The sequence below is a fragment of the Ipomoea nil genome, unplaced genomic scaffold, assembly GCF_001879475.1.
Source record: "Ipomoea nil cultivar Tokyo-kokei standard unplaced genomic scaffold, Asagao_1.1 scaffold2926, whole genome shotgun sequence".
NCBI classification, from domain to species: domain Eukaryota; kingdom Viridiplantae; phylum Streptophyta; class Magnoliopsida; order Solanales; family Convolvulaceae; genus Ipomoea; species Ipomoea nil.
The window spans coordinates 4234666-4258274 of NW_017619354.1; the positions used below are offsets into that span (position 1 = coordinate 4234666).

The 23609-nt window shown below is 35.5% G+C and overlaps 3 protein-coding genes across 4 annotated transcripts; 1 reads left to right on the forward strand and 2 right to left on the reverse strand.

The window, feature by feature from the left end:
* LOC109162112 lies at positions 1–9828 on the reverse strand. Of its 2 annotated transcripts, XM_019310806.1 has the most exons (14): positions 9349–9828; positions 7066–7750; positions 6425–6933; positions 5667–5786; positions 5094–5159; positions 4291–4401; positions 3532–3608; positions 2671–2738; positions 1652–1765; positions 1340–1530; positions 1125–1193; positions 873–1025; positions 658–749; positions 1–585 (listed from the first exon to the last, which is right to left on the reverse strand). In XM_019310806.1, the coding sequence occupies exons 1-13, from the start codon at positions 9403–9405 to the stop codon at positions 669–671; spliced, it is 2301 nt and encodes a 766-aa protein (XP_019166351.1). In that variant the 5' UTR covers positions 9406–9828; the 3' UTR covers positions 1–585; positions 658–668. The 2 variants fall into 2 exon arrangements, with proteins under 2 accessions (XP_019166351.1, XP_019166350.1); XM_019310805.1 differs by having other exon boundaries at positions 1–749.
* Positions 9829–17936: 8108 nt separating this feature from the next.
* LOC109162123 lies at positions 17937–20702 on the forward strand. The gene is made up of 4 exons (XM_019310823.1): positions 17937–18350; positions 19509–19613; positions 19715–19771; positions 20155–20702. The coding sequence occupies exons 1-4, from the start codon at positions 18039–18041 to the stop codon at positions 20482–20484; spliced, it is 804 nt and encodes a 267-aa protein (XP_019166368.1). The 5' UTR covers positions 17937–18038; the 3' UTR covers positions 20485–20702.
* Positions 20703–20901: 199 nt separating this feature from the next.
* On the reverse strand, positions 20902–23172 carry LOC109162124 (NADH dehydrogenase [ubiquinone] 1 alpha subcomplex subunit 13-B-like). The gene is made up of 3 exons (XM_019310824.1): positions 22842–23172; positions 21423–21494; positions 20902–21336 (listed from the first exon to the last, which is right to left on the reverse strand). The coding sequence occupies exons 1-3, from the start codon at positions 23054–23056 to the stop codon at positions 21192–21194; spliced, it is 432 nt and encodes a 143-aa protein (XP_019166369.1). The 5' UTR covers positions 23057–23172; the 3' UTR covers positions 20902–21191.
* Between the last annotated feature and the right edge of the window lie 437 nt (positions 23173–23609).

The following is a 23609-nucleotide window of genomic DNA, read 5'->3' on the forward strand; positions in this document are numbered from 1 at the left end:
AAAATTTTAAAAAAAATGGTTCCTCGTATATATGTATTTGGGGTTTGAATACTTGGCCCCAATTTAGCAACAATACTTGTGCAATCTGAGAACACTTTGCTCAGAGTGTCCAATTACTTGTAGTATTAACTTAATAACTTCAATGCCATTTTGCCTCTCTCCATCTTTTTCTTGTGTTTTCACCCAAACCTTAAACCTAGCTTGCTTCTGCATTCACATGCTTCAGTTCTCCAGGCCACTATCACCATTGTGGGAAATTTGGGAAATAACAAAAAACACATCAATTTGTTGCAAATGAAAAGATAACAAATCTTCTTTCCTTGATTCAAGAAATAAATTGTCGCCTATAGTACATTTTAACACGCTGCATCTGTAATCACTCAACTCTTTGAATCCAATTTATATCCCGCATTCCCACAGCTTTCTTCATGTATCCAAATGAAATGCACAACTGAGGTGCTGCGGCCTTTATTGCCAAGGAATCATTTTCTCATCTTCCAATGTGACTTTGGAAAGAACTTCCGGGGAAAAAGAATGAGCTGTTGTATGGATCACTGCTAATTACAAACTTTAGACTCCAGCTGCCTACCAAAAATTACAGGGTTGAGATGTCAGGGAGGAGCAAAAACTCATTTCGACAAGGAGCTTTAATGAAACCTTGGTGAAAACTAAAGAAGCTTGCTGGTTCTTCGTTTTGATGGCCCTCCAGGAAATAGCTTCATGATCCATCCCAATACCCTTTCAACCACCTGATTAAAGAGGATATCAGAAACCAAATTCAGAAAGGCTAGTAGTGTACAAGCTTGGGAAAGAATTGGCGCTACAACAATGTTATAACACTAGATAGATGGGATAGGTACAACATATGTTACCTCATCACCCTCATCGGCGTATGTGGTGTTCTCATGGAAAGGCCTATCTGGTTGTCTCACTGGAATATTATCAGCTGCCATGCTTTGAGCAGTCAAAAGCTCCAACCTTTGTGTTTGAGCTTCAAGCTTTCTGGTTAACTCCTTGTTTAACTCCTATATCCAGAAAAATATATATATATATAAAATCCATAGAAGATTGTGCAGAGAATTGAACTAAAAACACAACCAAATGGGAAACTGAATCAAAATTACCTTGAGTTTAGAGCATTCAGATGATTCTGCAGAGAAGGCTTTCATCAACTCTGTTTTCTCCAATGATAACTGTAAAGGAAAATTTGAAAAAATGAGTTGTTTATGTTATTTATTAGGAAGTGGTGATAAAAGTATTTTGGAATGTAAAAAAGCAACCTTAATAAAAGCGAGGGGGAAGAAAGAACAACAAAATAGAAATGATGGGAAAAATCAACCTCAGAGATTAATGTGTTAATATTTTGGATCATTCTTATTTGATCAGGAGGAATGGTCAATGCTGATCCTTCAAATCTGAGCTGTCCACCGTCAAGCAGATGAGGAAAGTCGGAGGACTCGGTACTAGTAGCAGTAGTCTGAGCTCCGGGGTTTGGATCATCCACTGAAGTGACCAAACCTTCATTGTCATCTGAATTCACAAATCAAAAGATTTAGAACTATGGATACAGATTAAACAGGTCATTCTGGACTCTGGAGCCATAAAGCAGTTTATAACACTCCAGTATGTAATGACATTTAAAATTGCATACCAAGATCCTCTGTTGACGTTGAGACATCTATTTTATTAGGTGAAGTCCTGCTAGTATCACCAAACATGCCACCAGTAGAAGCTTTTCGTAGTTTTGACAGCAATAGCTTCTTCTCTGCACAAGAATTTAGGAAGGATACAGTCATTGAATGAAAATACACAAGCTTTTTAAAGATACACAATATGTTTAGAGGGTCCAGGGTGGAAAGCGGTACATCCCAGATCATTCTGAATTAACCAATTTCAATACTACAAATAAGCAAAAGATACACTGCTTATAAATTACAATAGAAGTCATAGCGGAATTTTCATCAGGTTATTTTGATTACAAACTTCTTCAAGCTGCTTAGAGATCTACTTCACTGAACTGTGGAACTCTTCTTTTTACAAACTGTGGAACTCTTCTAAAACAGGTAATATATAATTCTGTACAACAATTTTCCTTCCAACGACAAATGAAAGTTTTTGAGATTGGACAGGACAAACAATGGTTAAATAAGACACTTGGAAAATTAATCCAATAATAGGTATCCAATCTCAAACCCACGTAGGTGACAAATACTTCTGACATTTTCCCAGATTGCGCAATGTCAAATTATATTTCATATGATAAAAGAGTATTCTTGTCTTCTTGATAATGGGTAGAACCAACAAGAACTCCTGGACTGCAATATGTCCTTTGGTAAGAATGAAAATAAAATATCAACACACAGACACATCACATATATTTGGCACTTGGTTGATTGCAAAAAACATTATTGGCTTTTCATCTCACAACTTGCAGACCCCACAGGACAATGAAAAATCAGTTTGCTTGTACCGACTCCTCCAGTAAGTAATAGGATTACATTCGTGTGAATAAGTGAATTAATTAAAGTGGATAATTGTAAAACTATTTTAGTTATCTTTGTATAGTTTAACCCTCATAAATAATATAAGCCTCATTTCTCTTAGCATCATGTTAAATAGTTATGTTCTAATGTAAATGAAACAGGTGCATAATCACAGTCAATAGATTACCTTCTTGTAATGCATCAACAGTTGATTGCAAATCTTGACGTTCTTTTTCAAGGCTAACGATTTTCTTTCTGGATGACCAAAACAAAAAAATTATAAAGATGACTTAGGTAAGACAGCATAAATAATAGGAAACCAGCCAAACTCTTGCATTCACCTAATACCTGCTTCATTATTTAACATTTTAATATAGGATGCATATTGTAAGTACCAGATGCAGATAGGGGTAGCACTGTTTGAAGAGAGAAGGAGAGGGAGAGGTGCAACCATGGCAGACAGGACTCACCGTCATCAGTCCTGTCGCACCTCAGATGAGAATCAACTTTAGAGAGAACATTTTGGTTAAATTTGTACTTACCAGTCACAAGACTAATAGCCTATAATCTTTCACTTTTCAAACAAGAAACTTTCTTTATAAGAATGGACTTTTTTTTTCGGGTACATTAACAGGGGAGCTAATGCTTATGGCTTGATTTCCCCTCTTACTCATGAATTATGGCATTTTAACCAAAATATTAGAATTAAATTATAATAATTACAGGCATGATACACTTCCTTGAAAATGCACAGAACCTCTCACCAATTTATCTTCAACAACATTCAATGGGACTACTGACACAGAACTATTTCCCATGATAGAGATAGCATCACAGCTTGTACAACTGGAAACAGTCTAAAAATCATATAATCCCCAACTCCCCCCCCCCCCCCCACCCCCCCTCTGGGGACAGAGCCAGCCCATTGAGGAAAGACCAAACCAAAAGTTGGAAACAAGTAAATTGAAGGAATGAACAAAATCAGATCAAAACAATGAAATGATAATTGAGAAATAAATACACACAGAGAGACAAGCTTTGACCATACTTGAAAGAAGAAACTTCAGCTTGTGTCTTTTCCAACTCCTTCTCCAATTTAAGTTCATTAGATCTCAGCCGAAGTGCCTACAAAAGCATTAAGATAACAACTCATGTTAGAGTAAGAAAAAAGAGCATTAATTACACAAGTACATATCCTATCCATACCTTAAAGAAAGAGAAAGAAGAAGAAAAAATGAATTAAGCAAAGGGGGACCTCAGGTAAAAGAAAAATCAATAGATATTATAATGACAAGTTCTAGAAATTTGATATGTGTGCATTTGGGGCATTGGAAGTAGGACAAATAAAGGGATTAGAGAAGGACAAAGGTGACAATAAATACTATAATATAAATCAAAGATATAAGTTACTAGGAGGTTAAGAAAATTCATTCTGGTCACTCGACAACACTAATGATGACTCCATGTCTAAGAAGTAAGAACATATCAATACAAAAGAAACAGAAAAGGTGGATTGTGAATAGTGTAAAAGATAGCAAGAAGCAGGCAGTTCAATGATCATTTCAACATTCATTCTTTACTCAAATTACAAAAACACAGATTCATATGGATATATATTCATTTTTCTGCACAGATTGTATCTTCTTGAATGAAAATTTAATATGTACAACCAAAGTTGTTTCGTAAAAATGGATAAGAATCAAATATTTAAGAAGTGGTAACACAAGAATATCACCTAAATTCTGCATTACTTGAAACTTTATGTTAAGTAAAGGAGGCAGAGAATACTAGAATTTTCTTTCAATACCTTCTCTTCCAAACCAATCACTTCAGATGCCAAAAGCTTCGAGCGTTCATCAGCAGCATTACATTCAAGCTGAACATTAGCATATTCGGCCTTCACAGCCTCAAGTTCAGCCTGTTTACATGGTTTGAAACAGAACTGAAAAATTACACTACCTCCAGGAGGCATAAATAATAAAGAAAGAACACTCAGCTAGAACAACTATTACAGAATACAAGTAAAAGCTTGATTCTTGATTAAGGCGGCTGAAAAGACTGACATAGGACTAAGAACTCACGATTTTCATAACATATGATAGACTCAGATATCAAGGTAATCAAAAAGGAAATATTGAAATGTGGTATACAATTAATGCACCAATTACTAGGGCCCATGATGACATTAATGAACTCCACAAGGTCAAATTATGAATTTTCAGACTATTAAATTTATAATGTGAGTTTTACTATGCATTTATATGGTTTATGTTTATTTCACAGAGATGTTACACTGATTGGTTGCTTAGATATGCTTTTATAGTTTTTTTTATCTAACCTTTAACTAGTATTTATTACTTTGTACAGAATCAAGCTACCCCAAATGCTTAAATTTGCAACTTCCTGCAGCATCATTAAATGGAAGTATATTTTGAATAGTTGTATCCATGAAATAGGCAACTCGTAGAACAATGGCATCAGTAGACTAGTGGAGCATTTCACAATATTATATTAAGTAGATAGGACAGCATACACTATCACAAAGAGTGAAAAGGAAAACATCACCAATACTCCATGATTAATGGAAAAATAGAAAAGATCAAGACAAACCAGATTTGCTTTAATCTCCCCCTGTAATGCCTCCATATCAGCTTTTAGCTGATTAACAACACCTCCCTGAAAAAGGAAGTGAGAGAGCACATTTTTCAAATCAAGGAACAGAACACTAAATACAATATATTAGTGTCTTAAAGGAAGTCAGTAGAAACTCTAGTACATTTACAAGTATATATATCAATACAAGGCAAAACTGTATGGAGATATTGATAGACCCCAAACAACAATAGCAATATTTTCTCTGTTTTCTCTCCCCTCCCATATTCTCTTTCCTAATCAAACTTACAAAAACTCCTCAAAAACCACAAAATATCTCCACTATTATGGATGCTCTAACTTTTTTCAAACCATACGGTATTAAAAAAAAAAAATTGTATAAATAAAACATCCGTACACATAACTGTACTATGGAAACTGGAAAGTACATAGACTGATAGGCATAACACCCCACGGCACCATTAAGTATAGTCCTGCCCTCCAACAACTATATATACAAATGTGAGAAAATAATTTCACCATTATAAGCAGGCAAGCAGTTATAAGCCCATTAAAACAGCATAGCCATACCTGTTGGTTATAACTATCTGTCAACGCTGAATTTTCAGCAGCTAAAGACTCTGCTAAAGCTCGTGAAGCCTCCAGAGAACGTTGCAAAGAGAATTTCTCTTGAGTTAAATCTTCTATATGCTGCATGAGAAAGAAAAGCAAACCTAAGAATGCTTGAACATTCATCCTTTTTTTTTTGTATAAAGGACACCAGGAGGGTATACCAAACAGGCAGAAAACAAAATTAAATAAAAACCAGAGTCAGAACACTGTACAGCTTAGAAAATGAGATAAGAAAATCTGCTAATCAGAGAGCATTGAGTGGTATGTTCCCTTGTTCCATTATATATCATCTGTTAATGAATGCTTGAAGGTTCATCTACTGAATATAGAATACAGACAAACCTCAAAATGACCCAAAAAATAATTGTTATTCTGCCACTCTTCATCCTAAAGTATTCTTGAGATATGAATAACATGACCACATACAATATGAAAGATGAAGATCACAAACAGTTCAGAAAATAGGTAATGTTAAATTTCAGAGCATGTATCATTTAAATGAAACACTTGCAAATATAAAAGATAATCTCCTGATGTGGCCAACAGAAACCCTTAAAATTTTTTACTATCATGTAGCAACAAGTGACTTCAGAAGAATTTTGGTTATGAAGATTCAATGACCATATGCAGAATAGAGGAAAACTTCCTTTTATTCTTTTATATTAGATAGGCCATGAAGAAGTATCTTAAGAGCAAAAAAAGCATATGTATAAGACCTGTTCTAGTGCAGCAAAGTCTTCATTTTGTTTTTGCGAATAAAAATCATGGTTGGTCTCCATAGATTTCGCAACAGCATATTTAAACGTGTCAGACCCATTACCAGAGACAGCTGTAGAATTCATAAGGCTCTCAGAATTAGAAGATCCCAAATTGTCCAATGGGTGAACCTTGGAACTAAATGTGTCAGTATTCACTGTTTCAATTGGAGGAGATGTAGCAGAAACTCTGGAAATGCTGATTGAATCAAGAAATGATGGGCGGGATCTCCTAGCACCAAATCCAGTTGTGGGAGGAGATACTTGTGCATAATTAGATGAACTTTGGCCATCAAAACTGAAACCATCAGATGTCAATGGAGTTGAGGTATTGGTCATGTAAGTAGCAGAGCCACTAAACTGGTTGTACCCAGTATCAGGAACAACAGGATAATTATGTTGCAAGGCAACATCTTTTTGTCCAACTTGTGAAGAAAAATCAGTCAGGCTGGCCACAGGTGACAGGGAGTCTATCATAAAACAGAAATATGTTGTAAGATCATGTACACCAAATACAAGTAAATGAATGGTTCATATAATAGAGGCGAGAGAAAATGTTACAAGAGATATAGATAAGAAATCTAAAGATAACCACTAAGTACCTTTATGCAAAGCAGACGTCAGACCACTAGCCCAACGATCAGTTAAACCTGTCTTCTCTAGCACATGAGTTCTCGCAGAATTCTCTGGAGAAATATTTCCTATATAAGAAGCACTAGAATTTACAGCTGCAAGATCCTTCGGAAAGATCTCATTGAACCTTGGTACGGTTTTGTGCAAACCATCATAATCAGAATTACTGGTAACTCTACCGCTATTTGAAAAAGGAGGCAGCAAAGTGTTGTCTGCAGAATGATCAGAAGCAATCTCAAAGGCAAAACTTCCCACATCTCTATCATTTTCACCCTTTTTTTGGGAATGATTACTATCATTTTCTGGCATTGAAAGTTTTGAAATATCATTGCCATAATGGACCTCTGAGGTGTTAAACTCAACATCAAAATTATTTGCAGCAAATGTTGAACCAGCACTTGCATAATTTGAAGAACCAAAGTTGGTCTTCCGCACGATATCATTTTCCTGGAAATCATATTTTTTATCTACTCCAGAAAGCTCTGAAGCAGGTGTGGCTACAGCATTGGATGTGCCAGCCCTGTCAGAATCTGGTCGTATACGTTCAGTATCTAGAGTTTGTCTCTCTAAACCCCCATCAGATGCATGGATTTGATTAGTTGATGTTGTCTTTTTAGCCCGATCTGCTGCTCTCTTCTTACGAAACTCCTCTAGCTGTAATGACAACAACAATGCATTAACATAATGATATGAATAATATCACGCAATAGAGAATGGTTCACAACTTAAGAAAAGAATTACAAGGGGATGCAGATAATAATAGAGAGTGGGGACTCCAGTGAAGTCTAACCAAGAAAGGATAACAGAAATTTAAGTGCAAACACAATTGTCCAAAAAGAAATGTGAAAACTTAAAGCAAGTGCATTCATTTATCAAATGTAAGAAGTTCTTCGAATCAACATATTCAAAATTGGCAAGCAGAGATTCAGAAACTACCACATAGAAGTCTCATCAAACAACATTAAACTTATAATAGGCAATCTGTACACTTGTACTAATTCTCACTCCAGAGGCAAGACTTAGAAAATGATCCACATCTAGGAATGAGATGGCTGAGCCAAGGGGCTGTGAGCACTGATTGAACTTTGTTTGTAACAGCATAGATGAATAGATGATTGAAGATAATGACAAACCAAAGCTACTTAACTTACTGGTAACCATCTTATGATTTGCTCACCACCTTACCAAGCCTCAGAAGCCAAATAGGAAAAGAAAAAATTCAAACTCATGAAATGGTTCTTTAAACAAAGAAATGTAAAATCTTTAAGCAGAAAACAGTTTGTGATCATGCTATCTACAGTCTACAAGTTAGCATTTAATGTCAGGTTTCAAATATTATGAGTCCACATAGCACCACCTTCCAGCAGCATTCCACCTGAGTAATTCATGATCAGTTGATCACTTAAGGCTCCCCCATGGATGACGGATCCACCTACACTACAGGAGTTATAAACAGCATCCTTAGCACCCACAAAGAAACAGCCTAATATTTAGTGGATTCTCTTCTCTTTATCTCATGCATGAAAGATAAACAATGCCAACCCTAGGAAGTTGCTAATATCTTTTTTTTATTTCATTATTGTTTCATGTCCATCCCACTCACATATGTACCAATTCTCCACAGAATAGGCCACTAGTAATCCTCATGAAGAGTATTGATGAACAAAAGGAACTACTGATCTCCTCTTTTAAGTGGAATTTACAAACCATTAGATTTCTTTGCGCTGTCAATACACGTACTCCATATTTGATGTTGCTTATGAAGTATTTGGAAATAAGGATATAAATCTACATAAAACTCAAGTTTACTGCAATACATATTCCAATTGCAAATTCAATACACAGAATCAAATATATGTATGACCAGTACAATAGAAGTCATTAACTTGAAAATTGAGCTGCACCCCAGATCAACTTAGCAAAACTGGATACACAAGCAGCATTTCCAACTAATCATCTCAAGGCAAGGGGACAAATTCTGATTCTTGATAAAAATTGTACTTCTTATATTCAAGATAGAAACTATGGGTAACATGCCCACAACCGTCTTCAGCTATGAAGCATTTCAATATCAGCCATTTTTGTATTAGATGCCCATCTATCCAATAGATCAGCAAAATTTTCTTATAATAACCAATTTCATGCACTTAAGCACCACAAGATGACAAAATTTCCAACGAGTTTAAGCATAGAAGCAAAATCAAAACAAAAAATCGAGCCCAACAAATCCGGAATTCAAAACAAATGCACACCTTCTTTTTCCCAGCTTCCAAATGCTCTTGCTTCCGCAGAACCTGAGCAGACGCCATTGGAACAATCGAAATATATGTTTTATCTCCAAACGCCTTTTTAAATCCTCACAAACAAAAAAATACAAAACCCTAAAATCAAACCCCAAATTCTACCATCCGGCACAGATCAATATACATACATTCAAATCCGTATCTACACCAATACACGCATATGCTAGGATGGGCAAAGAGAATGGTGAAGGAATTGCAATTTGGGTTGGATCGGGTTTTTAGCGTGCAAAAGATTTGAACATTAAGAAGGAGAGGGATGATAAAATCTGTAATGAAACCCCTAAATTCTGTGTCGAGAAAAAGGGGACTCCGATCTGATCGGGAAGGGGAATGAATGGAAAACCTTTCTGCTCTTTTTCGTTTTTTCCGTAAATTTCATTTTTCGACCAGATCTCCCTCCGGTGTATTTTTTTTTTCCGTTAGTTACCTTCTTTTCTTTTCTTTTTTTTAATTTTATTATTATTTTCGAGTAGATCTCATCTACGGCCTGTTTTCTCTTCCCTCCTATGTATTTTCCGTTATAGTTACCTACTTTTCTTTTGCTTTTTTATTACGTCGTAAATTAGGAAAACCAAAAACAAACTGCCGGTATTTAATTTTAACAAATAAAACCGTAACCTAAGAAAACACGCCGACTGTAGAGTGAATTTCAATCATTCCTTTTTTTTTTTTTGCCTTTTGAGAATGACCCACATATTAATCTAGAAAAAATTCACTACCAAACTCTAATCGAGCTGGCCCAACAACATCCGCTTTAAGTAATCAATCCAGGCTCTCTGACGGTTCCTCAAAGACGATGGTACCCCAATCTCTTTGATGTCCAGTATTGGCTAAATGGTCAGCACACTTATTGGCTTATTGCCCTCTCTTAAGATATGTTGGAAGTTAATCATTCTGAAATCTTTAGCAAAGAATTTGCATTCTCTGATAAGCGCCAACACTGACTCTTACATTTCCTCGTCCCCTTTCATGGCCGTGACTACCGCTTCGAAGTCAAGTTCAAAGATCGCCCTCACTAAACTCCTAGTCTTTGCCAGCTGTAGACCCTCTCTTAGGCCCCACAGCTCAGCGGCAAAGCTATTCGTATGCCCAATTTTGGTTGTGAAACCAAAACCCCACTCTCCGTTGTGAAACAATTTGGCACAATTCAACCAAATTAGTCGAATTTAACATATAAAATGAAACAAAGAGGATATATGGGGGTGTTTGATAAATAATTATTAGATAATATTATTAGCTGATTGAGTTAGTGGTTTGACAAGTTGAAAGCATTAACTAATTGTGAAAAAGTATTGGGAAAAGATACAAATAGGTCATTGAACTATTTGAAGGATAGCAATTGCTATCGAATTCAAATAAGCTCCAAATTCATCAATGAACCTGAAAAAAACAAAAAAAAAAACAAAATAAAAAAACAAACAAACAATTAGCATTTTTAGCAGATTAACAACAAGCTTGTGCTAATTGGGATGATATGTGTACTTTTTATTTTTATTTTTTTCCCATTTTGGATCAAATGCTTATTAGGATGATAATAATAATAATAATAATAATAATAATAATAATAATAATAATAATAATAATAATAATAATAATAATAATAATAATAATAATAATAATAAATACACATATCCAATCAATACAAACTTGTTGTTAACCTGCTAAAAATGTTAATTGCTCTTTTTTTTTTCAGGTTCATTGATGAATTTAAAGCTTATTCGTGTTCAATGGCTTAATTGCTATCTCCCAAATAATTTGATGGCATTTGACTACTACAAAATGACTTTCTCAAAAAACTGATCGAAAAATTACTTTGAACAGTTTTTAAAATTTTACCATTTTGAAATAATATATTGTTACAAAAAGCTAATTAATCAAACACGTATATTAATTGTTTAACCAAATCAAATAATTAATAGTACGTAATTGAATAAGACTAAATTAGTTGATAGGCTAACTGTTTTACCGAATAGGACCATTTTAACTAAAAATATATATATATATATTAAACGTCACATATTATACAATCTCGTAGAAAATGTATTCATTATTTTATTTTATTGATAAAATTAGTAAAATTAGAACATGCACACTAACAACCAAAATAAATGTGACATGAGTAATTGATTGAAAAATTATAGCATGTGAAAGTTTGTACCTATAATAATAATATCGATTGTAAAACGTATAAATAAAGTGGTTATATCGTGCATCAGGGCGCAAATACATTGTGCATCCCGCCTATTTCAAAACAACATCGTTTTGGTATATTGTTCAAAAAAAAAAAAAAAACTTATGTTTTGAATACACATAAACTCATAACATAATACACATAATCTAACATCATACATAATACACATAAACTCATAACATAATACACATAAACTCTTAATATAATACACATAAACTCTTAACATAATACACATAAACTTTTAACATAATACACATAAACTCTTAACATAATACACATAAACTCATAACACAATACACATAAACTTTTAACTGAATACACATAATGGAGTTTGGTCCATTTGAACAGATAGAGTGGCGTCCTTTACGTCAATCCCCCGTCAACAGCAATTGAAACGACGGCGTTTTGTGTCTGGACAAATATTGCTATGTGCACTGTGGTGCACGATATAAATTGCTCGTATAAATAATCCAATTATATTTTTTGCCAAGTCCTAATGCTTTAATAATTAATATATTTTGTTTTATACAAAAGAAGAAAGTAACAAAATAGTAAGTGTATAATTACAAAGAATCTAAGTCAAGTAACTCTACAATCTAAATCAATTAGATTCCTTATATATATGTCTAATTACAAAAATCTAATCTCTACAATTTTACAAGGCATGAATAAAAATAAGTAAAATAACCTTCGTAATCTGAATTTAAAAAGTTCTCGCCCATTAACTCTTCCTTGAATTATAATTATATAATGAAAATTCATATTTTCACTTCCAATAACGGATTTTTTTTATTAAAAAAAAAAAAAAAAAGACAAATTAAAGAAGGGATCCCATTAAAGAATAAAGAAAGATCTTTGACTAAATAAGCTCTTATTATTGCCACCTTAACATAACACTAACATAATCTCTGAGCAAATATAGGAGTATTTGAATTAAATAATATAATATTAAAATAAAATTGAAAAGTTATGTACGTGTTAACTAAATAGTTTGCTAGATGAGGAGCATGTTGCCATTGCATATTTGCATGAGCTTAACCACGATTTCATGGTAAATTAGGGTACTTTCTTTCTTTCTTTTTGTTTTTTAATACTATTTGACTCTATTACAAGATTATATATGGTATATACTTTCTCTAACTACTGCAGCGCCAAAGAGTTAATACCTCATCATCAGGATTCGATCCTGTAACCTTCACTCAAGAGGAGCCACAAAGATAACATCTGAACACAAGATGTTTGACTAAATGAACATACTTAAGCTAAGCTTTTGTTTTTCTTTTTATTTTGACCAAAAACAATGATTGATAAAAATAAATAAAAAGATTTAACAATTCTCCCACATATGATTTTTATTTTGATCTTACGTACTTTTAATTTTAATTCTAAAACATTTATATGATCAAACCCCACCGACAAATTAGTAATGATCATGACAGTATGATTAATTACAAGAGTTGTTTTAAGCACTTTATTACCCTTATAATTTACGAGTACTTTAACTTTGGTAAACCACTCATCTCTTTACCTATGATCAATCTTATCTCTTATAGTGTGTTCATTATTATTTCAATTTTAGAGAAATTAACCACAATATTGATCTGATCTCTTAATTATTATGTACAATAAGTCAATAATAGTGCGATTAGTTATTTATTACAGTTAAATATTGTTGAATAGTACATCGAGTGATAGAGATGTTTAGTTACGTTACTAACAAATGCATTTAAAACTATCAAAGTATGAGGATGGTTTTTGTAAATGTGATAAGCATTAAGTGACTCACAGTTTGGATGTCATTCATACTATGTAACGTTGAGGGGTAATAATATGTCTCACTCTTCGGTGGCTTGGGGAGGTATGTTTATGGATCCTTCATTATTAGCATAAGCATTGACATGCAAAAAAAGTGTTGTCTTGGTTGAAAAGTAAAGGCCTCGACATTGTCATTATGGAATCTGATTGAGTCAATATAGTTCAACACAACGACCGTGCTAATTTGATTATTATTAATTTGGTTTAATAGTAAAAGATTGTATTGGGTTGATTAGTGATTACTATTCTTTTGTCGTTAGATATCCGTCAACTTATGACCATTTCGGTCATCACATGTACCATTTCCTCTGAAAAGTTAATTATCAAAATGAGTTTTTACCCATTTTGGTCCCTTGACTATGGCTCATTCTCAATTTTGCATTCCGACTTTTAATTGCACCCAATGTGGTCCCTTGACTTTAAAAAATTACCCCAATTTGGTCCTCCGTTAGGTTTAGGGTCAACTGGACGTTAAGATTGAGGGTATTTCCGTCCATTCCCTTCAAAGCTTCGTCTAGCAGGATGTTTGAGCTCTTGACATCCGTTTCCGGCGTGAAGGTATTGCAATCCGCACGCGGCGCAGAGGCAAATGCTCAGCCGTTGTTCCGAACAGAGATTGGAACGATTGTCATCGTCAAACATGTAGAGATGGTCCGCGAGTCTTCCTCTGGCCATGAACTCGTAAACCAGTAACAGCCCTTGTTCTTTGTTGCAGAATTCGTTTTCTCCTTGATCTCCATCCAAAATTCGTTTTCTCCTGTTTGCTCCATCTTCAGTGCTGCATTATGATTCGTTAATGGAAGCTCGATAGACTTTTCCAAAACCGCCTTTGCCAATAATATAGCTCTCATCAAAATCAGTCGTGACCGATTTGAGCTCATCCAGAGAGAAATGTCTGCACAATAACATGTTCCGACACACGAATATGATGCCCGCCGCCGCTATGTGGGCGGTGGCATTCGCGGAGAGCTAAGCACCACCTCAATTAACAATTACTTTCTATCAAATAAACAAAAGAACTTTAATGGTAATTAAAATTGCAAGCTAAGCACAAATCAAGAAAATTAGAGAGAAGGAATTGAATTGCTTATGCCAAAAGGGTTGATGGTTCCGCCAATTCATGCTGCTGCCAAAGGAATTTCGTAAAAGCCAAACAAGTAAATTCCAGCCGAAGAACTGGGAAGAAGCCACCGCTGAAGAATTGTTGCCGACAGGAGAAGCTTCCAGCTAGACTACCAATTTTTTACAAGATCTTTCACCGCAGATTGGAAATTTGGGAGTTTCCGAATTGGTTTTTGGTGAATAGATTTGGTGTTAGATTGGAGATGAAGAACCGTTTGATCGCTAATTCCCCTCGTCCGGGACTTTCTCGATGCTGCTGGTGAGCGTCGTCGCCGTCCCTAGCACATCAGGGTCGAGAATCTCCATCAGTTCACTTCCAAATTGCTCAACTTCTCTAATTTGTTTAGTCACCGTTAGTAATTCACCATTAGTGATTTTGTCGAGAATCTCCATCTCCGTATTCCGCCGCAGAGCCGCCGGCGTTCGATCTCAAATTTGTTCAATTGTTATGCCTCGGTTGTCCATCCTCAACATTAACGAATTGACTGAAATACCCCCAATATTAACGCCCAATTGATGCAAAATCTAACGGAGGACCAATTTGGAGTGATTTTTAAAAGTCAAGGGACCACATTGGGTGCAATTGAAAGTCGGAATGCAAAATTGAGAATGAGCCATAGTCAAGGGACCAAAATGGGTAAAAACTCTTATCAAAATGGTCCATTAACTATAACGAAATTACCAAGTTGGTTCTAATTTAACGGATGCCTAATGACAAAACAAACAAATGACCAAATTGGTTCAAAAAAAAATTAAAATTGAGAGACTTAATTGGTCAAAAAAATAGTCACTGATCAATTTGATAATTTTGTTATAGTCAAGGGACCATTTTGATAATTAACTCTATTTTAATTGTATTTATGCTCATACATATAGATATACATACATACACACACACACACACACACACATACATACATACATACATACATACATACATACATATATATATATATATATATATATATATATATATATATATATATATATATATAATAAGTTTTGATCAAAAGGAACTTTAAGTTGCTAGTATAATAATATTAAGTATGGTGGTCTATATTCAGCTTTGTTAATGTCCCATCATCAACACCTCTATCCAGATACCAAAAGCATGATTATTGGTTGTGGTATAGAAAATCTATAGTGGTCATAAACACCGTTGCATTTTACGTACACATGTTATATATGTTTCCATTAGTATCTCTGGTCATGCATAAGATAATGTTACAATATCATTAATCACCATATTCCATGGAACTTAAATTTCAATGTACTTAGGGGGCGTTTGGTTCAAGTTATATAACATAACCAAGGGAATGTGACATTCCAAAGCTCACATTCCTATGTTTGGTGCACATTATCTCAGGGAATCTAACATTCCCCAGGAATGTCACATTCCCTCCACATAGGATTTTGAAGGGAATGTGATTCCCTTCAAAATCTTAGGTAATGTAAGATAACCTTGGTTATGTTAGTTTATTATTATTATTATTATTATTATTATTATTATTATATATAATTATTTTTGTAATTATATATATTTTTATTTTTATTATGTTATGTTAGCATATAAAATAATTTTGTTTCTTAAGTTCAAGATTTTAGTTAATATTTTAAAATCATGTAATTATATATGATACCGTTATCTTATTTATTTATTTTAATTTTTAAATTTATTAAAATATATGAAAATATGTTAAGGATATTATAGTGTGTATAAAAGATAACCCTAAACCAAACATGATTATATTACATACCCCAATTTTAACCAAACATAGGAATCTAACATTCCCAGTAATCTAACATTCCCAGCAATCTAACATTCCCTAAGGTAATCTGACATTCCGTGAACCAAACGACCCCTTACATTTACGTTTTAATTTAATGGTAAAAAAAATTTATCATGTCATAACTAATTATATTGATGGTTATATTAGAACAACGTATCATGAAATTGCGTGTAAAGGGTATTATTCACACCAAATGTAAATATTAAATAAATCGGGCACTAGGTCACAAGTGTCATTTCCATTTGTAATTAAATAACATTATTGAAAATTGACTTTGAATTCAATCCCAATATGAGTTATTACAACTTCTAAACAAATTAGACAAATTTAAAAAAAAAAAGGATTGAAGACAAGTAACCGAGGAAATTAAATCACAAATATCATGCCAGAAGATGGTGATGTCTTAGTGAGGAACAATACCCCTTATTTATAGTGCCAAAGGGTCCCAAATTGGACAAAATCAAGTGAATGTCATACTCCAAAAGTCATCACCCATAAATGTGTCCATGTATTACCAGCCACGTCTCACGACTCTTACCACACGCTTATATCGGGAACCACCCACTATGTCAGCTCACATGTGAGGCAAATTTTGGTCATGCTCAACCAAGCCTGGGGGGATAGGTGCCCACGCCTGGGTGTGATGTAGTTGGCGGTAAGACTATGAGGTGCACATCAAGCTTAGGTTGGGTTTTAATGCCGCCACGACCTTGCTGTTCTCTCCGACTATGCACGAGCACGAGTGCACGACCACACCGCATTTGCCATATCATATTCGGCGATAAGGCGCATGGTACATATTGAGTTATCGCATTGCTTTAATGCCGCCTTTGTCACTTCTTTGGTTATGCATAACTCCATCGCCACAACTCTTGTCCACACGTAGCCAATATTAGTTTTGTTGTAGCCAACAGCAGGCCATTGGGCACATAGCGGGTCCTCCCACGTGACTCGAACACCCCACCACATCTTTTTTTACACCCTTACTCCCTTATTCCACCATAATTATGCTTTGACCCCAAAATATTTGCATCTCAACCATTTGAATATCAACCCATGTCTCACTTCAAATCCCATCATCTCAATATTATATCCTAACCCTTTTCTTTATATCTAGGCTCCCAAAACTTTGATCATGAATTCTATTTATCTCTTGGACTCAATTTACTCTTAGATATCCACTTCATCCTCAATTTACTCTTAGATATCCACTTCATCACCACATTAATTTTGAATACAGACCACTCTTCATCACAATTTTGGTATGAAACATAACATGGTCCGGGTCCACCCGGTTCGCTCCAAGAAGCAAAGGAGTTGGCCCAAAGAAAATTGTCACTTGTAGAAATCAAATTCGGATTATCTCAAAATTCTCCCCCACAAAGAGAGCTCACTTGCCACTTGAGCTACCATGTTGGGTTTGTAAAAATTTCAATTAAACGAATAAAAATTAATCGAAAACAACAGGATTAGAGTGGATTAACAAATCTCAATAGTAACGTAGGTGGGGTCATACCGGAATTTAAACAAACTAGTGTCCTACAAAGTACAAACTCAAAAAATAAAATGAAAAATACAAAATTTGCCGTAAGTCAAATGTAACTGACAGGGGAAAACGACAAATGATACACACGCTGAACAACCCACACCCCCGCGCGGGGGGTGCTTTTCGGCGCGTCACTCCTTGAGGGTCTCTCACGCGACTGTTCTCCGGGGAGAAAATGTTGGCGACGGAGTTAGCTCCGATGGCGATGTGTGAAAGCAAAGGCCCAATCTTCTGCGGGGCTGAGCCCGTAGATGGGGATGTGGTGGATGCAATTGAGAGCAGAGTGAAGAAGAGGAAGAAGAGAAAGAAGAAAGAGGAGTGCGAAAGGGGCACTTGTTCAAATTCAATGGATCCCCTTGAGGTATTTGGCACAGACATCATGCTGATGATTCTGAGCCATCTTGACGCACGCAGCGTGGCACTATCTCTCCTTGTCTCCCGCCGTTGGAATGGAGTTGCTTCCAGCGACACCATTTGGGGCCCCAAGGTTTGCCGTTTCCATGCTTTTGATTCTTGGTTTGAGTTTTCTGGAGTATTTGGGAATTTTGGAGTCAATAATTTCTTCAATGTTTTGAAATGCGTGAACCTTTGAGAACTGTGGTATTTTTGTTGTGAATTTTAGCTGTTTTACAACTTTCGTTGTTCTGCACAGCTCATTTGTTTCTCTTTATGTTCTGATTTTTACATTCAGCTAGGAAATTGTCTGTTATACAACTTGTTTTTAAGCAAAGGTTAGTTTACTGGGAATTTAGGAATAAGCAAGGGTTAGTTTACTGGGAATTTAGGAATTTGATATGCTGTTGGGTATGTGAAATGGGGATTGTCATGGGAAGCCTCCATTTCTATGAATTAAAATTTCTTTTCTGGACTGGTTTAGTTGAGAATTCGGAAACTCTAGTCTTGATAGGATGGAGCATCTCCATCAACCTGAGTTTAATAAGAAATTTGAGTATGGGTTTGTTTAACATAGTTTCCATGTGAAAGTGTTATGGATTCTATTACTTTTCAATGATGGATTGCTTTCATCTTACGGTCTTACCACTTCATATTGTGGCAGTTAATTTTTTTTTTCTTCCCAAGTACGAATGTACGATAGAGGGGAGGGGATTTGAACCCAGACCAAAGACCTGAGAAAAGCCTCAAACCCCTTTTGTTGTCTGGCTGTTGATTTGATTGACATGTTCTCTTAGATTATTCCCAATTTCATTTGACCCCATTTGGAAAAGGGTTTGTTTCGGTGTTATATTCATTAGAGTTGGTTACAGCTCCTAGCCGTCTATGAGGACCATTTTGTACAATTGATCATTGATGTGTTTCCTTAACAATGAATTTTGGAAATTGAACTCAAAGTTATGAAGAAAGGTTTTCAGATTATTGGGGTGATTAGGATTCATTTGTCTCTGAATATCTTAATTGCTGTTCTCTCTCTCTCTCTCCTCCTGACTGGAACCCCAGACCAATAGTTAGAAAGCCAGTTGTTTTGAACAGTATGCTTTTGGATGTTCCAAATGTGTTATCTGTCAACCATATGATATAATGATAATGATGCAAGGCGAGTTGATTTTTGTACTTCTAGATGCATTTTAGTTACAGATGCAACAGTATATAACTTGTGCTACTTTCTAACATTTTTCATAATTTGTAGTGCGAGGAATTATGGCTTGGAAAAGCACATATACCTCGTATATCAAAGCTTCGGGGACTTGCAAAGTTGGCTGTTTACTCATTGGCAGTTGTTGATGGCAAACGTGTGAGTAATTACAAACTCCCCTCCCCCCTCTCTCTGTGCACAAATATTTGTTCCTCTACCTGGCTACTGGCCAGTTATCAATTCAAATGTGTTCATTCCAGGCTCGAATAATGAGGGATGACCTCTGTGATCATGCTTGGGAATTTCATTTTACTGAGGTACGCTATAAGATACGGAGTAGTTATCAGACATTACTATTTTCTTTTATCATTGTCCATGCATAAATTTGCTATTATTTGACAAAAAATATAACCAAGATAGAAACGACAGATTTACAGTCCCTTTTCTTTTACTTCAGATAGAAAATTCTTTTACTTATCCAATCTTTTCCTGTCACTAATCACTTATATTTCCAAAACATATACTTCTGCTATTGTTCACTGTGCCTCAGCCCTCATGATATTGTCTTAATTTTCAATATTAGAATGGACTTTTACTATTTAATCAGGTTTCTCTCCTTGTAGAGATGACTGCATTGAGGTCGGTTGCATCTAGCACATTTTCATAGGGGACCTATCTGACTGAACCTCATTTCTCTCAGGCTGCTCCAGAATATTGGCGAAATCTTGACCCTTACTGGAATGGCACCGGAGCTCCCTTGCGTCGCTATTTCCATCCAGACGGAAGCCAAACTGCAGATCCGCAGGACCAGATCTGGGGTGGTCACGAGGCCTGCTACTGTGTAGTAACAAGCTACCTGGCTAATGACAAGATAAGACAACACTATGTGAGGATTAACAGGTGGCCCCAACTATACGTGTCGAGGAAGCTGGATTGGAGGTGGGAGATGTCCAACAAGCTATGCATCTACACCAGCATCCCTGATCCTGATAAACCGGATGGGACTGGCCCTCTATTCCCAGTTTTCTAACTGTGGTAGGCCTACTTGCTTCGTTTTGTCTGTTGTAGGATAAAGGAAAGTCGAAATCTTCCAGTTTTGATGTTTGAAGTGGAAGTGTTTGTATAATGTGCTAAAGCAATGGATTCTGCGACTGATGCTAATTAGAATAAGGAGTATTTTGCACCACTCAAGTCCCTCAACTTGATGAGTGATATATAAATCATAAAGATTCAAAAAGTGAAACTTGAGTTGATATCAAAATCTAATTATTGTGCTTTCTTAGCCACATAATAATTGCCCTTTATTGTGCTTGATAACACAACCTAAGTCCCCAGAGGAATTGCCAGGGTCATCAAAATGCACAAGGAATATATTGTTTTTACAATTAGTAGGCAACAAACCAGAAAACCTTATCAAAGTGGCAAGGCCAAAGTCGATCCAATCTGATTCACTTCAAATTTCCTCATAAACCAAAAAAAAAAAAAGTCCAGAAAAACATGTATGGCAGTGACCATACTCATGACATAAAATGATCCAGTAAGAAGAGTATAATTATACTCCCAAATCTCATGAGAATACGTTAAATTATTTTAAAAGAAAACTACACGGTTGTTTTGAACAATTTGAACACAAGTCGAAGGTACATTATTACTTGCGCGCCCAAAGACAGCACATACTGCAATGACTGGAACATGATTGCTGTTGCTTCTGCACATCCAGCAGGATAGTATAAGATCTTACCAGACATCAGGTCGAAGCTCTCCGGTAGCTGGGGGCATCCATCTCCCCGAGTTGTACACACTCTCGCCCACTTTCCAACCAGGAACATCCTTCATAATTCTCGCCTCTTCTTCTAGATACTTCCTCCATTCTTTGACAAATCTAAAGACATAAAACCCAAAGTGCAATGGTGAATAAGGTATAAAGCCTATTCTGGAAGGCAGAGAAAAGTCCAAGCTGCCGCTAACCTTTCATCCTCTTCAGCTTGTAACATGGGAGTTATGGCTCTTCGAGCAGCATATTTTTCTTCCTTTATTGCCCTACAGAATACGAAGATCTTGTTACAGTTCAACAGCCATTTTTCCTATTTTTTCAATGACCAAAAAGCCTAGTATTCTGTAATTTTCGTAAACAAAAAATTCGCAATCATCACATCATTGGAACGAACCCCAGTGGATAAATCAGAATGCCAAGATGCAAATACAATGGATAACCAGAAGCTGACAACCATCAAACAAAATGGAATGGTGCCATTCATCTGATAACTACCAAGATTTGAAAAAAAGAAGAAGATGCAATAATAGGCGGGTGGCAAGGTGTAAACTACAAAGAGCTGTTCACGACCAAAATTACAAACAGTAATATATGTAATCAGTGGATTTGGTCAAAATCCAGAGTAGCAATCTATAGGTTAATTAAGTTCATCCGTGCATTCACATGTAAATATGCTAGCTTGATCTACATATAAAGGAAGCCACATGAAACAAGGAACTTATCAGCTACACATTTTAAAGAGTTCCCAGACATTTCCCAATAACTTCTATCACTTTGTAAAATAATAGGGATTTTATAATCTGCAGTGATAATTTAAAAATATCAGAGATGATTCATAGAATACTTTAAAGCTGCTAGTTCTACAGTTTCATTTTCTACTGAAATCTAAGAATTCTTGGAACTTCTACCACTTTGTTGTAGAACAGACATTATAGAGACTAATAAATTTTTAATCCAAGGGTCTTTAGGGAATCCAATTAAAATTTAAAGCCTCTACTACATGTAATATACCTTAAGGAAGTACTGCACTACAATAAAGACTAAGCCTCAATATCTCCCCCATCGAGCAAAAGTTAGCTCACTGTTAACCGTGCAACTACTTTTATGGTTTGTATCCGTTCCCCCCATAACATATCTTATCCCACTCCCTGCTTAAAAATCAAAGGGGAATTTCGATTTGTATGGAAACATCCATGTGATGGCACATTGTATCCTAATATGATCAAGATGGCACTTTTATTGCTGCATGTACCTTATTAGACAAAATTTTCATAATTTCACATAAAAAACATTGAAATTTGATTCACTAGTGAATATAATTCATCAATCCCCTAGACCTATCTTTCAAGAATTAATTCACTTAACAATGCACAAACATAATCCTCAACTGAAATGATAAAAATCACAATCGAATCACCACTTAACAATATAAATGTCTGTATAAAAATCAGTAAAATCTCAGCTTTAATTGTTGAAAAACAAGACCATCTAATGCAAAAGGTGCATATAATCTCGATAGTTGAAAAATTATGATCAATAAATATCTTCATTATCCAAATTAAACGCGATCCAGATCAAATCAAAGATCCGATCTTTACATACACACGCCGTACCTACGCTTCTTGTTGCCTTGGCCGACCTGGTACATGCCCCAAGAGAAGGTGCCTAAAGCAGTGAGGAAAATGGCCATGGCGCTGGGGCCAGTGTTGGGAATTCGGCGGGCGAACCTGACCGGAGCGAAACCTCCGGGCGGAGGTCCGTCTTGTAGAAGCGGCATGTCCTTCACGCTGGCCATGCCCGGCTTCTTCCTTATCATTGCCTCCGTCATCTTTGATCTGTGATCTCCCTCAACAATGGAGGAGCTACAAAACTATAAACGACTATAGGTGCCTGGGGTGAGTGACACAGAGTTGAGAGGGAAACTCGATAGATTAACGAGGGATTCGACCCGACCCGGCGGGACTGGTGGAGATTAGGGCGCGTGACCCCCAAAATGTTCTACCAATTAAAGTACGGTTTACTTTTTAATTAACGAGAAAATAGTTAAATAAATTCTTAAATTTTAGATCAAAATGTAATTAGAACTTTTAACTTTTAAAAAGTGTAATTAAATATTTGAACTTGTTATTTTGATGCGTTAAATCTAATAATCGGTTATTCATCTGGAATAATCAATTATTAAGATTTCGACAAAAAAAAATTCTGACAATAATAAAATTTAAAAAAGAAAATCAAGTGTCCTAACCATAGAAGATAACCGACAGCCCGACAAGACGACCAGATCTAGTCGCCTTCTCCACACTTGGAGAAGGCGACCAGTCCGATTGATAATATTATAATTACCTGTAACCTATTGGTTATCGATAAATCATACTTATTTG